Source organism: Eucalyptus grandis, chromosome 6, assembly GCF_016545825.1.
Source record: "Eucalyptus grandis isolate ANBG69807.140 chromosome 6, ASM1654582v1, whole genome shotgun sequence".
NCBI classification, from domain to species: Eukaryota; Viridiplantae; Streptophyta; class Magnoliopsida; order Myrtales; family Myrtaceae; genus Eucalyptus; species Eucalyptus grandis.
Window position 1 is genome coordinate 56,013,574 of NC_052617.1, and position 16,135 is coordinate 56,029,708.

General features: G+C 40.7%; 3 protein-coding genes across 3 annotated transcripts; 1 reads left to right on the plus strand and 2 right to left on the minus strand.

The window, feature by feature from the left end:
- Positions 1–313: 313 nt before the first annotated feature.
- LOC104450943 (HIRA-interacting protein 3) lies at positions 314–7,034 on the plus strand. The gene is made up of 9 exons (XM_010065676.3): positions 314–742; positions 1,402–1,507; positions 3,808–4,118; positions 4,247–4,352; positions 4,472–4,837; positions 4,911–4,987; positions 5,064–5,188; positions 5,836–6,092; positions 6,639–7,034. Exons 1-9 carry the CDS (start codon positions 681–683, stop codon positions 6,690–6,692), a joined length of 1,464 nt encoding a protein of 487 aa, XP_010063978.2. The 5' UTR covers positions 314–680; the 3' UTR covers positions 6,693–7,034.
- A 618-nt stretch (positions 7,035–7,652) lies between these two features.
- Positions 7,653–11,783, minus strand: LOC104450944 (gamma-glutamylcyclotransferase 2-3). Its single transcript, XM_010065677.3, has 8 exons — positions 11,493–11,783; positions 11,269–11,345; positions 10,230–10,283; positions 8,677–8,733; positions 8,530–8,570; positions 8,344–8,415; positions 8,013–8,092; positions 7,653–7,926 (listed from the first exon to the last, which is right to left on the minus strand). Exons 1-8 carry the CDS (start codon positions 11,599–11,601, stop codon positions 7,841–7,843), a joined length of 576 nt encoding a protein of 191 aa, XP_010063979.2. The 5' UTR covers positions 11,602–11,783; the 3' UTR covers positions 7,653–7,840.
- A 1,046-nt stretch (positions 11,784–12,829) lies between these two features.
- LOC104450947 (WAT1-related protein At4g08290) lies at positions 12,830–15,440 on the minus strand. The gene is made up of 7 exons (XM_010065680.3): positions 15,153–15,440; positions 14,602–14,664; positions 14,219–14,335; positions 13,853–14,090; positions 13,557–13,715; positions 13,326–13,477; positions 12,830–13,206 (listed from the first exon to the last, which is right to left on the minus strand). The coding sequence occupies exons 1-7, from the start codon at positions 15,359–15,361 to the stop codon at positions 13,035–13,037; spliced, it is 1,110 nt and encodes a 369-aa protein (XP_010063982.2). The 5' UTR covers positions 15,362–15,440; the 3' UTR covers positions 12,830–13,034.
- Between the last annotated feature and the right edge of the window lie 695 nt (positions 15,441–16,135).

Below are 16,135 nucleotides of genomic sequence, written 5' to 3' on the forward strand. Positions count from 1 at the left end.
GACTTATATCACAAAAAATTATAAATTAGTCAATTTGTGATAAATAGAAAGTAAAATCCACAATCATCAACTACTATATATTATATAATTTAGTAATTTAATCTAAAAAACTTTGTCATAGGAGTAGTTTGGGATAAATTTATCATGAATGTATGAGTTTAGATTTTTTTTTATGGTATTCACTCTATTTTTAAACCATATTTCCGGAGAAAAAAAGGGGAAAAGGAAAGGAGTTGAAAAAAAGGGGGATAAAACCCTATCGACGAGCGAGCAGGCGATTTTGAAATTTTCGAGTTCACGAGCGCATCGGACCGCCGACCGATTCCCCCGGGGGTTTCGATCGTACGGCTACGAATCTCGCTCGCACCGTCTTCCCCTCTATTCGGGCACACTCCCACCGCCCTCCGCTCCTCCTTCTTCCGCACTCGAAAGCTTTGTTGAACTCGGAGCGAACGCCCCCGCCCGACAGCGCAACGCTCCACCGCAACCCGCGTTCGACCCGATTCGCTCCCGTCTCCGGGGCCCGAATCCAGCCGAATTCCGCACGCCGTTACTGCCCCGAGAGCCGGCCGGCGCGGTGAGATGGAGGACGACGAGGCGCGGGCGGCGGCGGCGGCGGCGGCGACGGTCACGGCGCCGGGGCGGCGTCGGCGGCGGGGGCCCGGGGTTCGCCGGAGGACATGGAGTCGCAGATCAAGGCCGCCATGCAGTCTCGCGTTTCTCATTTCAAGGAGGAGGCCGAGTGCGTGGCTTCTCTGCCCCCCCTTTTCAGCTTTCGATTGTCCGCGCGTAGTTGTTGGAACGGTGGGTAGGGCGAGGATAGGGCTGAGGTGGTGCTTAGCGTCGGTGTCGATTGTTCCGTATCTCACGTGATGATTAGGCGGCTGTTTTCGGTCGGGGGTGCTTGCTTGCGGGGGGGCGGATGATCTCGTGGAATTTCGAATTTTTCTCCCCTAGTGCTGGGGCGGCGTGTTGGGTCGTCGTGTGTTGTTTTGCTCTTGAAGTAGTAAGCGAGATAACCTAAAATTTAATGGCGGTTTGGTGTCTGGACTGTCGCGTAGAAAAACTGCTCTTAATACTTACGTTTTGACAGTAATTTGTTTTGGCGAGTGATCTGATGATAATAGCCGGAAATTGTGGGCTCGTGTCCTGGAAAGAATCTAGATAACCTCTGATTACATGTGGTGGGTTTTCGTTATTTTTCTCAAATCGGGACCTTTCTTAGTTTTTCCGATTTAAATGCGTCTCTCTGTCATCGTTGTTCTACGTTTTCTGCTAGTAATTGTGCTTTTGAATTAGGAACTTGTTAGTTTGATGTGTTTTATGAACAAATTGATGAGCTTGGTTTTTATGTCTTCGATAAAGACTGAATTGGAATGTACAAACTTTTTCTAAGTGCAGCTCGTTGACCTTTGAGGGCGTGCGGAGATTAATAGAGAAGGACTTAGGCCTGGATACGCATGCATTGGATATTCATAAGAGATTTATAAAGCAATGTTTACTGGAGGTAACTTTTGAAATTCGATTTTCTTGCTCCCATTGTGCCATGCAATTATGAGTTTGCAATGATCCTTGCTCGTGCTCTTTGGTATAGTGTTTGGAGCCCACTTCACGTGAGTAATTTAAACTTTAAATAAAGAGTAAAGAAAGTAGCGAAGCTTATGTGCAATGATGAATATGTCTCTTTTAAGAAATTGATTAGAACTTTCCAGATCATATAAGTTATTGAAATAGATAGCTATGAGTAAAATTGTGGATGTTCCGAACTTAGTTATTCTCCTGACGTGAAATGCCTCCTAAGACTGCGAGTGGCATGACAGTGAGGTCTCCGCTGAGATTACTGCGGAACATGCTTGTCACAGGTGGAGAGCCTGTTGACTTATCATTCAAGAATGCTGAAGCCACCAGTACTCTGCCTTCCGTTAGCCAGAATCTGCTGTTGAAAGATGGACATGATAAATTCACCACATATGACTGGATATCGTGCTTTTTGTTGGACATCGCCATGCCTGACTTATTAGTATTTACTGATGAATTTGATGTCCTTATTTTCCTTTTTCCTTCCTCCATTCATATGAAGCTTCATTTTGAGTTTTAGCCAGTTTACCTCCAAGTGTGCGAGAGTAACTATACTTTTCTAAGGACTGATCTTGGCGCATCTAGAGGATGGTAACTAAGTAATGTCTAATTAGGTGGTGTTGCTGGTCCCAATAGGGCAGTAAAGAGAGGTGGCTTGAATTATTCAAGAAATAGTGTTGTGATAGAGCTATATATTGTATGTTGTTGGACATTCATGAGGCCCACAACATTTACAGCACCAATCTTTTATTGAGGGTCTTCTTGAAAGGGATACTAAAAAGAAAGATCACTTCATTTAGTGCTCCCTCAAAGCACCTATAGTTTTTACACTGATTGGATCACAAATTAAAACCTTAAGTAAGGTAACATGGGAAATCATTGCTAGCGCTCTTATTTCTCCTATATTCCTGCTGGCTTCTATTTAAGAACTATGTAAATGCATCACAACGACATTGTTTAGATTCTTTTTAATGTTGTACAAAGATAGTTTTACAAAGATAATTCGGTATTATAGAATGTGAAGGGGATTAGGTTTTATCGTCAGATGGATTAAAACTGGCACAAAGGTATATTGGCTATACTGATTTTTTTATTGGGATAATTCCATCTGCAACTCTGGTGAATCAAGCATAACATAGTTATTTTTATTTTACAAACCAAATTGTAGATAGCTATTCCCTTGATGCTTTGCTCTTTTATTTCTATTCTCATAGAATATATTCCATTTCATCCAAGCATGATATTTCTGTTGGGGACACGTTTGTCTTTTCTTTTCTGAATTATCTTTTTGTTGGAGGATAAGGGCAGAAATGGGCAACTAGCTTTGCTACTCTCTTAAGGCATTGCCATGAGGGTTCTACATTTTTGATAGAATGAACTCACTATGATATCATCAAATGTGAGATTTGGTGAAATAGTTACTCACTTACACTGGCAACCCCTTTGTAGCAAGTAGGCAAGTCCCGTCAATGTAAACCCTTGAAGTGCTAGAGGTCTAGAACCAATATAGACATGCCTGTGCTACTACTGTAAGTGGGTTTGACCTCACAAACTCGTGTTTGTAGAATATTAGCCTGTACTGTTGGGCCATCATCACCAGTGGTTTTTCTTTCTAAATTTTGAAAGTGAAGATCGAATGGAATTTTGTGGAAACTGTTGCTAATTGTTTATTAGTGTAAGAAAAGTGATAGTTGGTGCAGACTCTCTTAGGACTGTATCAAAGCAGTTAGGTTTCAAATCGGGACTCCTGGGATGGCATTGATTATTAGATTGTACCCTTCTGGATTATAACATTCATGTTAAGTTCTTGCCACTGTAAAGATCTCAGTTGATTAAGTTTCTTAATCAGGATCACTGGGATGGCATGAGAAGGTCAAGTTGCTTGGGCTTTTACTCTTTTTGTAAATGAGAGTAATGCTCTTTCTCTAGTCCATGTTGCCATCCAAGGAAATTTCAACAAATTGGATTATATTCAGAAAAGAATTCCTGGTTTTAATGATTGAGAATTTTGCCTTCTCTAGTTTTGGTTGCTGGAGAGTAAGAGTTCTGCTGTAAAACGATGAACCTGTGATTTTCTAATGATGGTCATAAGATATTAGAGCAAATACCTTTTTGAGGAATCTTTTGACTGCTTTTCTTTTGATTCTTGTTTGTTGGTTATAGCACACTTCTGTTTATTAGTTTCTAATCTGTTCAAGTACCCTTTTTTTTTTTGGTGACGCATATCAGTGCCTGGAAGGAGGTGATGATAATGCCTCTAAGAGTTCTGGTGAGTCTCTGCAAAATAATGTGTCTTCTATTAAAGGAGAGATGGAGGAATTGTCTGAAGGTCCTCAGTCAAAGAATGAAGTTAAGAAATCTAACTCTGGAAGTGAAGAGAAATTGGAAGACTCGCCAGTTATGGGTCTCTTGACTGCAAAAAAAGCTCTTCATTCAGAGGCTGAGAAAACTCAAGGCAATGGAAGTAAAGCCAGTATAACCGAGAGCATGATAAACAAAGCCATCAAGAAGAGAGCTGCTTATTTTCGAGCAAATTCAGAGTATGTCTATTTATATCTCCTGTCCTTAGCTTCTTGTAAAAGTGCTTATGTGCGGTCTGCTTAACAATGTGGGATGTCGGCATGGCTTTTCTCGTCATGTCTAAAGGGCATTTACATAATTTCTGCAGGAAAGTTACAATGGCTGGAGTTCGTCGTCTTCTAGAGAAAGATCTTAAACTTGAAAAACATACATTGGATCCCCACAAGAAGTTTATAAGTGAGCACCTAGAAGAGGTGAGCAAAGATGATTACAACATTATGCTGTTCTCATTAAGAAGTTACTTTAGGAGTAATTTTACTTTTTCTCATGAAGGATCTGGTTTATTTTACCACTATTTCTGATTATTCCTTAGGTACTGCGATCTCCTGAAGTTTCTAAATCTGCAAACACAGTTAAGAAGAAAGTTGCTAAGGAGAGTCTAAAGAAGAAAACCCCTAAAAGAGTCAGCCCTGAAGGAAGTTCTGACTCGTCAGACAGTGAGGAAGAAGAAGATGCAGAGGAGGATGAAGTAAAACCGAGAAAGAAAACTGTTTCCAGAGGAAGTATGCAGAAAGCAGAAGGGCTGAAAAAACGTAAAGCACCCCCAGCAAAGGAGAATAAGGTGTCTAAGCGAATAAAGCCAGAAGAAGCTGCATCAGAGAGCAATGGTGACTCAGGAGACCATGGACATGATTCTGAGGATGGTGAATCTCATTCATCTGCAGAGCAACGCACAAAGGTGATATTTCTTCTCCTGTTTTGAAAAGGATTGAAGCAGATATTTTGCTCTACTCATCTTGTTGTGTTTGCAGAAGAAAGAGGTCTTGACCCCAACATATGGAAAAGGCGTGGATCGTCTTAAATCAATTATCAAGTCCTGTGGGATGAGGTAACGACTTGTTAGAAAGTTAAAGGGCTTCGCCATTTATGAAAGTAGATGTGGTAAGAAATATAATTCTTTGCAGTGTCCCACCCTCAATTTATAAAAAAGTCAAGCAAGTCTCTGAGGATAAACGCGAGGCTTTTCTAATGAAGGAGCTCGAGGAGATACTCTCAAGAGAAGGATTGTCTACAAATCCTGCTGATAAGGGTGAGACATATGGTCCTTCGCTCAAAATTTGTGCAACTGGATTTGTTGAGTAGATTTGATTAATATGTAATTCTAAATTGGAGGCATGAATAGTTACCATATTCTGGTGGATGCTTGGAAGTCAGGTTTGGGGCCAATGACTACTGATCTGATATCTCCTGGCAGGAGAAAATGGCAGCTTGTTATCTCTAGTACCACCTCAATTGTTTTGATAGAAATTTGGTAGGCAGCATTGTTTGCTTTGGCAGGAGATACAGGAATGTCATGCCATTGTTTAAGTCCATGGCTTAACAAGTCAATTAATAGGCACTCTAGTTTGGGGGATCTCCATACGTATATGAGGGATTTGCCGCTTTATCCCTCGTTCCTCTTTTCTTTTTATTATGTGTTATTGAGTGCTAATTTTGAGAGATTAAGAGTTAAGATCCATATATTTTTCTAGATAATTCAAGATGCCTTAAGACTACAATCTCTTTGGTACCTCACCCTTTTGATTGTTTCCATCTTTACTATTATTGATAAAGAGGACATCAGCTATCTGGAGTCCATGTTCAATAGCATAATCAACAGATGATTGAGAAGCGACAGCTTTTACATGTACCTAGCCGCATTTTCAAGAATGCTAGTCATTTTTTTTGTATGTTCAGATATCAAGGAAGTGAAGAAGAGAAAGGAAAGAGCAAAAGAACTTGAAGGCATTGACACGAGCAATATAGTGTCAAGTTCGCGTAGGCGGACGACTTCTAGATATGTAGCTCCTCCAAAACCAGAAATACCAGCAGAAGGTAAGGGGAAGAAGCAGGAAATTCTGATGCAGACGCTGGTCGTGATGATGATGAGGAAGATGAAGATGAGGATGATGATGATGGCAATGATGAGAGCCAAAGTGAGGAACTCAGTGAAGGTAAGTGTTCCCCATGATAATTCTTTTTGGTATGTTCTTTGTTTGGAGATGCTAGTGTCAGTCCAGTAGAGTTACAAGAATATTTTTTGCTTCATCCATTCCGTGGCACCATTTCACTGTGTTCGCTTTTGTGCACTTCAGCGAACTCTACTGGGGCTTACATCTTGAGAGTGTTGAATATTGTTGAGTTTAGTGCAGATATATAAAGTCTGTCAATGAATCATGACTCATATCTTTTCTTTGTCCTTCCTATGACTATCATGGAATTGTTTATTAGGTTTCCATTCCTCAGAAGAGTCCTAGTAGTTACTGCAGGCTGTTGTAATTAGGGTGATATATACAAAATTTCGTGTGGAAAGAAAAGAAACAAATTAATGGAAGGAAGTCAAATCGAGTGGCAATCTCTCTCAAACTATGATGAATGGTCTGGTTGATATTTTTAAAAATTGCATGATGATATCTCTTTTTTCTGACCCTCTGTCATTAACCAGTGCATCTGAGCTGTTCTCCATCTCATTAATAGGCTTCCTCTATTTTCTTTTCCAGATCAGGAGGACAGTGACTAGAGTTTTGCACCACCTGACAAGCAGGATAACATAATCGAAGCATCAACCATGAATGTGTACAGATGAATACTGCGGTTGAGTTTCAGTTTAGTATGGAATTGTTAGTCCGCAGACGTGCCCCCTGATTTGGGGACTTAACGTTATTGTTGCTGCTGAGGAATTTCATGTAGGACTTCATAAAATATGTTGTTTGAAGAAGATGGATATTAACGAGTCAGCAAGTAGAGTTCTGTGTACTAGAATTATAGTGTGGTTAATGTATTTTTAGGAGTGTCCATTGTTTTCCCGGGGAAAGTTCTATATGCAAATTCAGTATTATGTCTCACACCTATTATTGATAGTTTTATTAGTCGGTGAGCAGGACATTATGCTCGAACCCCTTGAAGTGCAAATTTAGCAGCTACTTGCTGGGATATTGCCACAAGGATAGTCTATTTGCAAAGCCCTTGTTAGCAATTTTCTGTGTCGGGATATTTATTTGTAAGTTGTTGATCGTTTTGCATTTGAGGATATGCGAAATCAAGTGCACAATTGAATCACGACTTATGAAAATAACCTGATGGCAGTAAAGTTGGTCATGAAATCTTTCTGATTTCGAGCGTTCAGAGTCATTTCTGTGCATTGCATTGGGACTCCGCGCTAATCATCAGCGTATTTTTCACTGATAAAGGAAAATCAGTTCGTTCTTCCTCAGCATCGGATACGCCAACCTTAATCCCCACTAGTATGACCGAAATACACTAAGTTACATTAGCAGTTTAGATTGGACCTAAGGAATAAAAGCTGAAAAAAAGAGTTGCACCCTGGCTCTTTTTGGGCTTGCGTCATTGTATCTGATTCAAACAGTTTACATGTTGGAGAGTCGTTAATGTCGATTCTTTCTATGATTCTCCTACTATAGTGACACATGCAACCAAAATCGATAAGTCGCCCATGAACTCTTCTCGGTTGCTTCTCATTGCGAAACTCGCGACAGTGCTCAGACCGGGCAGGAATGCGGAAGACAACTAATTAAAGTTTTATAACGGCGATCAAGCAAAAGAATAGATGAAATCAACACCATCAAAATCTGAACAATGGCCGAATGAAAGTACTCGACTGTATGACCAAGTCTATAACTTCGGCAACGTCAATGTGTGTTGAAGGGCTTCTCTAGTAATTTGGAAGAATAGCCAAGATGCTTCATACTTCTTCTCCTTTCAGTTTCCTCTCTGATAGGAGACGTCTCACTTCATCTGCAAGATCCTTTATATGCTTATCCTCACACCCTTCAAAGAGAGAAAAGACACAAATTCAGAGTCAATAGGAGCCCAGGCATCAATCAATAATCCAAGTTTCCCCTTAGAAGCTTCACCTATTTGAAGAAGAGCCTTCTCTAATTGGAAAAGATAATCCCTGTTTGGTCCTGACGGTCCTTCGGCGAGCACTATCTGTCTGCAATCCAACAAGATACATCAGAGATATGTGTCCGAGACTAACATCAAATGTGAATTAAGACTTCCAAAAAAAAAAAAGTGTTCCAGCAAGAACATCACTAAGATCAGGAATTGGCGAGCAAAACCAAATAACTTCTCTAATGGAAGACATTTGAAAAAAGGAGACAACCAATGAATACTTGGTGACGAATAGACATCGAATTTCGTCCCAGTTCCCATGCTCTGACTGAGAACAACAGAGATACGAACCTAGCAATGTCTTCAAGAGGTGCAGGGCCCAAATAATTCATGTTGATCTTCTTATCTGGAGAACCAACGTATCTGCAAGATAACAAATTTAGAAGTAATATAACTTTTCCATGGGTTGATTTTAAATATATTTAGATGAAAAGAAGTAATATAAGCAAGGGAGTCTCTTCAAATTTTCCTACTCACACCATTACTCCAGATACAGCCGGAGTTACAGCAGCTGGGTCCTGAAAAAGTAACGCAGCAGGACTAATGAAATTTAGTATTGGTGTCTTTGATTTCAGTTCGTTAGAAGCAAAATTAAAAGAAAGAAGAAAAAAAGACAAAACTTACAGTGAAAAAGTCGAGAGAAGCTTTCTGATCATATTGCTTCTCCCTTACTTCGAGATACTGTGGCACAAGAGAAAATGATCTAGTAAGGTGAACCAACAGAGGATTCAAAAAGGTTGGTCACCGGTTTGTTCTCTAATAGCAAGATAATTCCAGATCATTCAAAGCAAAGATTCAACTGATAAGGACAGAGATTAGTAAAGAGTAAAAAGATAATTAGAGACCAAATGACCATGCAAAACATTCGTACCAATTGGTATCCTCATTTGCACAGAGAAAAGAAAAACAATAACAAATAGAAAGATCCCAAATGAGTGATTTGAGCCTGACTATTAGCAGGCAAAGTGAACGGTGCATCAATCTGCAGCCTAGCATTCACATAGTATGCTCGGACATCTCTTAAGCTCAGGTACTATAAAATCCAATAAAGTAATAAGATGGTTCTGGGTTTTGTGCCATTAAATTTGATGCTGCCCTTTTGTCAAAGATCCTCAGAGAAGAATAAAATCAGAAAAGAAAAACAACAAGAAATAGAGAGATCCCAAATTAAATTTGATGCCATTTTGTAGCCTCGTTTGCACAGAGAAAAGAAAAACAATGACAAATAGAAAGATCCCAAATGAGTGATTTGAGCCTGACTATTAGCAGGCAAAGTGAACAGTGCATCAATCTGCAGCCTAGCAGCCACATAGTATGCTTGGACATCTCTTAAGCTCAGGTACTATAAAATCCAATAAAGTAATAAGATGGTTCTGGGTTTTGTGCCATTAAATTTGATGCTGCCCTTTTTGTCAAAGATCCTGAGAGAAGAATAAAAATCAGAAAAAAATGATGGTTGCAATTCAAAATATACAGATTCAATGGCATTTTTGGTGGCAAGGTTTAAAAGAATGCTAAAACAATTGAGTAAGACGTCACTCATTTTCAAATTACCAACACATGTAGAACCTCACTGCACTATATGACCAACAAGAAGGCTAATAGGTCACTTTTAGAATTTGATTGAACTAACAAGCTTGCCAGCCAGAACTTACCACCTTTCTACCAGTGTTAATATCCACAGAGTCCAAACTTCGGGCTTCGACTACTTTACTAGAAAATTTCTTCCCAAGGACTGACAAACTTGATCATGGTTAAACTCAGGCAACATAGAGAAAATAGGCTCAATGCATTTTCTTTTTACTATCCACATTAGAATTAACGGAAAAATGTATACTTATTGCCTTCAATGAAAGAGATTGCTACAGCCAGGCATTCTCCTAAAGCAAGTTACATGCAGAATTAGGCAAAGAGCGCAAGCATAAATTTAGTACAACTGCAAAGTTTTGGACAGAGAAAATTACATGGTAACTACAGCTAATAAATACTCTAATCATAGGACAGGACAGCAGTTACTCATAAGCCAAGAAATGAGATAACCGTGAAACATCATCTCGGTTGGTTCCTTTAAAATATCTTCATAGAAAGTAAAATGACAGCCATGTACTGACATTAAGCAAGTTTCCAACACTATGCTTTTACAAGATCTAATAGAACTTAGAACAAAATAAACATACCGTTATTGCAGTTCTTTTATCTTGCTCATCAGAAATTCTGTACGCAACTCCCCACTATAACCTTGAATGAAGCATGCATAATTTAGTAATGCTCAAGTACTAAATAAGAACTCCATACATAATTTGATTTGATGATAGTAAGAGCCAAAAGCACCGCATGTTTAAATTCATAACCAGGTCATTCAAGATAACACATGCTAAACTTCAAGAAAACTTTTACTGGGAAATACTGCTTGTGCTTAGTTGAATCTACAAGTTGATTACCATCAAGCCGGAGAATAAACAAAAGTGACAATGTGTGCGAACTATTTTGTCCAGATCAACCTTTGTTTTGGCACACAAATTTTGGAAGCTAATAAAAGTTGGTCTTGAACAGTGACTAGGAGTTCCCTAACGCTAAATAACGAAGCACCTATTGCAGTTGAACATGTACTCTTCAAATGCAGCATGGCATACCCAATCTTAGGAGAGTAAGCCAACAAATTTGGAGCCCAGGCAAGTCACTACTTGTTCACTAGAAGAAAGTCCCATGCCCAAATCTTAACCGTTCTTTTTGTTTTTCCTATATACTCGAGGAATTCAAGAATCCAGTACACAACTAAAGCAGGTGGTTTAACTACAATCACAAGCCAAAAAATAGGAATATGTGAAAATCTGCTGCAAGTTTTCTGCGAAGATCACTTCACTGTTTTACTTTCCCAAGCAACTCCTGTTCACATCTGAAAATCACAAATCTAATTCACTTCCCCAAAGGATTCACTTTTATATCAGTTAGAGTATCCATAACGCGTTATTAACTCTCGGTTACAGAAGATTCGCCAACATAAAACCGGACCGACATCCCATTTTTCTACTGAAATTGATTGGTAATGCCAATTCAGATCCAATTACAGAGTCTGATCGCGAGGTGATCCATGTTACGATAATACAAAATGGGGTCTAAACAGAACCTCACATAATGTGTGGATATATCATAAAGCAAACAACTTGAAATTAAATTTTGCATTTTTATTTTGCTAAAGATACGGAAGCGACTTACGCAGAATTCTCCCTCTGCAGGCTCCAGAGTGACGGTCCGTCCCGGAAACTCCGGCGTGCCTCTATGATCAGTACTCCCTAAAGAGAAAACAAGAACCCCACCAAAGCATTCGGGAATCATTTCATCGTCAAGCGCAGAGCTTTTTGCATTGGTTATCGTGCTGATATGCAGATGAATACTGGGCAATGAAGGGTCCATAAAGAGAGAGAGAGAGAGAAAGAGACCTTGATAGAACACCCGACGATAGCCTTTGATGAAACCCACGAGGCGATCGTCGTAGTGGAACCCAGCTTTCCATATGAGAGAGCCGTACCCGAACACCCACATCACCATCTCTCTCTCTCTCTCTCTCTCTCAGAGTTTCAGTTGCTGTTGCAGATCTCTCTGTCTCTCTCTCTCAGTTGCAGTTGCAGTTGCAGTTGCAGATGCCAAAAGGGTAAATTTCTATTGGAAAGATCAGATTGTAATGTGGCCAATCCCGGTCGTTGCGCTAGCCTCGCAGAAAAACTTCGCGTAGAACAATCCGATGTTCCGTGGCGTGTCATGTCACTTTTAAGACATAAACGTGCGTGGTGGGGAATCCGGGCCCATCGTTTCCCACTCGCTCGATTTCCCGGTTCGGCCGGTTCTTTCATATGCCCCTAATTTTACCACACCTTCGCTACTTATCCTCGGCTCTATCATATGAAGTTTTGCTATCATTGAGTCAGTCAAATTGCGCATTGTTCGACTTTTTATTTTTTTATTCTTTATTTTTATTTTCCTACATTCTATTGTTGAAAACAAACAAGTACCTCGACTTCTTTTTCAATAGAGTTAATATCACGGAAAATCCAAAATTGATACATTTATGATAAATCAATCTCATACTAATTACATATGTGACATATTTTTCATTAAATTTTATTGTTAAATTGTTAAGTTGGCTAACACATGATAATTGATGAGTGTATCGATTTTGGATTGGATCAATCAAATATTAGATTTGATTCAATCTTTTATATACGTCCTATATTATATTTACACAGTTTTTGTACATTAGTAAAGGATGGAATAGAATATAAAAAAATCCTCCCGTTTCTCTTCCCCTTTTACGGTCCTTCTAGTCTTCCTTTGCTTCTTGTCTTCTTTCAAATATGATTATCATGACATGACAAATTCTTCTTTATTTTTGGTATTAAGGTGTCAAGTGACAGAGTCCCCATTCAATGTAACCTTTCACTTGCACTCGTCTAAGAGATTTGGTTCCATCTTACATGTCCGTGACTTGAAATTTACAGAGTTTTTGTACATTAGTAAAGGATGGAATAGAATATAAAAAATCCTCCCAAAAGTTTCTCTTCCCCTTTTACGGTCCTTCTAGTCTTCCTTTGCTTCTTGTCTTCTTTCAAATATGATTATCATGACATGACAAATTCTTCTTTATTTTTGGTATTAAGGTGTCAAGTGACAGAGTCCCCATTCAATGTAACCTTTCACTTGCACTCGTCTAAGAGATTTGGTTCCATCTTACATGTCCGTGACTTGAACTGCATAAATAAATATATATTGAACCCGTGACTCTATACGATCGTTCAATATTCTCAACGCTTGCCATCTTTAGGATAGCCTGAAGCTCTAAGAAATTAACAAAGATGTGGTGGTCCAACCACCAAATTTCATGTTTTGGCTGCAAACTTGGTCATACTCTAGCAATTCCCATTAGTGCCTTACATTGAAAAACTAGAGCAGATTGGAACTATGTATACATCTAAGAGAACCTTAAATCATATTCTGATATCACCATTTTCAACAGCAAACCCATCTGCCACTGAAACCGGTGGCTTCTGGGTTTCAGCTTTTGGTTCGACGCATTCTTGCGACGGGGCCGAGTAGTCCTTGGCTTTGCCCCATACCACCGAATAGAGACCGATTGCGATGACGATTCCTCCGATGATGCTGCTCCTCCGATGGACCAGGATTCGGTGCACAAATCAGTATAGAAATGAAATATCCCAAGAATGGATTTGAATCTGGATGCTGGAAATCAAGAAGAGTAGAGAGAAAGAGGGCATTACCTTCCGAGATAAAGCTGTTCGGACAAGATGAGGGAACCGAGGGCGGCGACGATGACCATGCAGAGAGGATTGAAGGCCGTGACGAACACGGGACCCCTGGTCTTCATCACGATCCCTTGCACGTAGTATGTGACCCCGGAGCTAACTACGCCCTGGCACGGCGGAAGATATAAGTCAACTCGATTTTGAATGAAAGATTTTTCCGTGTGCAGAGAGGCGCTTGCGACTTACGGTGTAAACCGAAGCAAGAAGCCGAGAGTCCCACCCGACTCTCCACGCGGCCGGGTGACGCTCCGCCACGAGCGCCACCGCCGCACTCTGCATCGCCCCCATCAAGCATATCAAGGATGACAGCGACAGCTCTGCAGGGTACTTCTTCACCGTGATAGACTGAGAAATTGATTAGAGGAAAGAAGAAGAAGAAGAAGAAGAAGAAGAAGAAGATGGAGAAAGAACGATCTTAAGTCTCGATTTATGTCATTTCTGGATGATTCGACTCGAATTCTGAGAAGAGCATGGAGACTTACTTGGACTATGAAGAAGGCGGACCAGGCACAACAGCCGATCAAGATGAAAAGCGTGCCGGAGACCCAATGCTTGTCGGACGGCTCGGTGCCGGTTCCGCTTGGGGCCGTGTTGGTGGCCCGAATCAGGTGGAACGAAGGTCCTTTGTACAGTGTCATCACCAATGCTCCGAGGAACGTCACGATCGTCCCGACGACCTTCGCAATCCCACGCGCCTCCTTGATTTTGAGTCGCTCTAATCTAATCAATCAGGACAAGATATTGCCAATTCTTGCTTATGTAAGATCCAATTTTAATCAGGCTTCACACTTGCATAGTAAAAGATCTTAATTAGGTGATCTGAGATTGAACACCAAAAATTATCTCACCGGAGCATCACGGCCATGACAAAGGTGACTGATGGAACTGCGTTCATGATGGCCGATGCGAACGCTGCTGACGTGTATGTTATCCCCAGATACGAAAAGTTCTGATCAAGGATCGGCCTGCAATGTGCATAGTTGCATAATCACCTAACTTTAGTTTGCATTATCTTTTCTAACCTTGAAGCCTGAGTGCAGCAGTTCGATTATAGGAGGCCCATGGAACATTTTGCAAGTCACAAGAACCGGTTAAGTCCAGGGTTTTGTTGGCATGCACAAGTAACTTGACTTTAATATGCATTTTACCTATGCCATATTAAAGTCCTTAGGCGATGGATGAAATTGGTCGATTTAATTTCGGCAAATTACAAGATTTTTCCAAAACTTACTCGAGAAATCCCAACACAATGATCTGGAAGAAAATCGTGAATGTCATCTTCGGTCTGATCTTCCTGTCATGGATAAACAAGATTGTCAACGTCTTGTTGTATCGCACCTTTGGCTCAGCCCATTTGAAAGGCAAGAATCTTTCAAAAGTAAAACCATGGCGTAGATTCATAACCCTTCCACAAGCTTGAGTAAAACAAAACTTTATAATTTCTCGACGATCGACTAATGAGTGAATTACCGTTAAATTGCCTCCGAACCGTTAAATTTGAGAGCATCCTCTACTCATGAAGAACATATGACAGAATATTCATGAATTATATTTTTCGAGATTACTCACGTGCTCAAATGCCCACTTTTTAATATGTCTATGACTTGCCGGTTTTGAAATTGAATTTATGATGTACCTAGCATTGCTTTTGAACTCTCCACCTCCCCCGTGCACCAAGGATGCTTGTTTGGAACTAGTCAGTAAAAGCAAAATGCAGAGGAAAATCTTTGGATGCACGAGTGGATATACATATACAGGTACTAGTATGGAGAGAGAAGGGACCTTTCAAGGACGAGAGCAAAGGGAGCAAGGACCAAAGCAGCAATGGCGTTGCGATACACGATGAGGACGTATCGGCTCATGCCGTTCTTTAGGGTTTGCGCGCTTATCACGTACATCCCGGCCGAGCCGAACTGTAGACCTACCATTAGCAAGTATGGCTTCACCTTATTAAACACTCCACAACACACGCTCATGCTCTCGCCGCCCATCTCTCTCTCTCTCTCTCTCTCTCTTTCTCACACACACACACACGCACATAGTTGCAGTTGCAGATGCCAAAGGGGTATTTCTATCGGAAAGAGCAGATTGCAATGTAGCTAGTCCCGTCTTTGCCTTAGCCTCGGAGGATAACTTCGCGTAGAACAATCTGATGTTCCGTGGCATTTTGTCTCACTTTTATGACATTGACGTGTTTAAGGAATCCGGGCCCATCATTTCCAACTCGCTTGAGTTCCAGGTTCGGCCGGTTCTTTCTTATGCCCCTAACTTTACCATACTTTTGCTACTTAGGGACTATTTGATAACCATCTAAACAAGCCTTGATTTTGATTTTTTTGTTCCCGAGAGTAGTTTTGAAATATAATCGTGTTTGGTAAAATTTTTATTCTCCGGAACAAATTTCTATTTTTTTGTTCCCAGAAGTAGATTTGGAATAGAATTAAGAATAAAAAAAAAGTTGATTCTTGTTCCTAGGAACAAATCTAAGAATCAAGCAATTTTCTTCTTCTTATTTTTTCCTTTTCTTCTTCTTCATCTACCGCCACTACCGTGGTTGTTGTCTGTTGCCCACCGCCGTCGGTCGCCGGCAATCGATCCGGCTAGCTCGCCGGAGGCAAGCCCTGCCACCGGTGAGGCTAGGCGTGTCTCATTGGTGGCTAGGCGGGCCTTGCCCAGCCCTAGTGAGGTTACTTGGCCACTGGTGAGGCTCGGCTGACGAGGGCCGCCTCGGCGAGGGTCGGCGATGCTCCAATGAGGTCACCGGC

Bases quoted from the DNA above. Each gene is read 5' to 3' on its own strand.
- LOC104450943 (XM_010065676.3), top strand. From the start codon at position 681: ATGGAGTCGCAGATCAAGGCCGCCATGCAGTCTCGCGTTTCTCATTTC. The intron at 4,988-5,063 runs GTAACGACTTGT...AATTCTTTGCAG, and splicing joins ATCAAGTCCTGTGGGATGAG to TGTCCCACCCTCAATTTATA. The intron at 6,093-6,638 runs GTAAGTGTTCCC...TTTCTTTTCCAG, and splicing joins AAGTGAGGAACTCAGTGAAG to ATCAGGAGGACAGTGACTAG.
- LOC104450944 (XM_010065677.3), bottom strand. From the start codon at position 11,601: ATGGTGATGTGGGTGTTCGGGTACGGCTCTCTCATATGGAAAGCTGGG. The intron at 8,416-8,529 runs GTGAGTAGGAAA...GTTATCTTGCAG, and splicing joins GCTGTATCTGGAGTAATGGT to ATACGTTGGTTCTCCAGATA. The intron at 8,093-8,343 runs GTTCGTATCTCT...GTTGGATTGCAG, and splicing joins CCTCTTGAAGACATTGCTAG to ACAGATAGTGCTCGCCGAAG.
- LOC104450947 (XM_010065680.3), bottom strand. From the start codon at position 15,361: ATGGGCGGCGAGAGCATGAGCGTGTGTTGTGGAGTGTTTAATAAGGTG. The intron at 14,336-14,601 runs GTAAGTTTTGGA...TGCACATTGCAG, and splicing joins ATTGTGTTGGGATTTCTCGA to GCCGATCCTTGATCAGAACT. The intron at 13,716-13,852 runs GTAAGTCTCCAT...TCAATTTCTCAG, and splicing joins CCGCCTTCTTCATAGTCCAA to TCTATCACGGTGAAGAAGTA.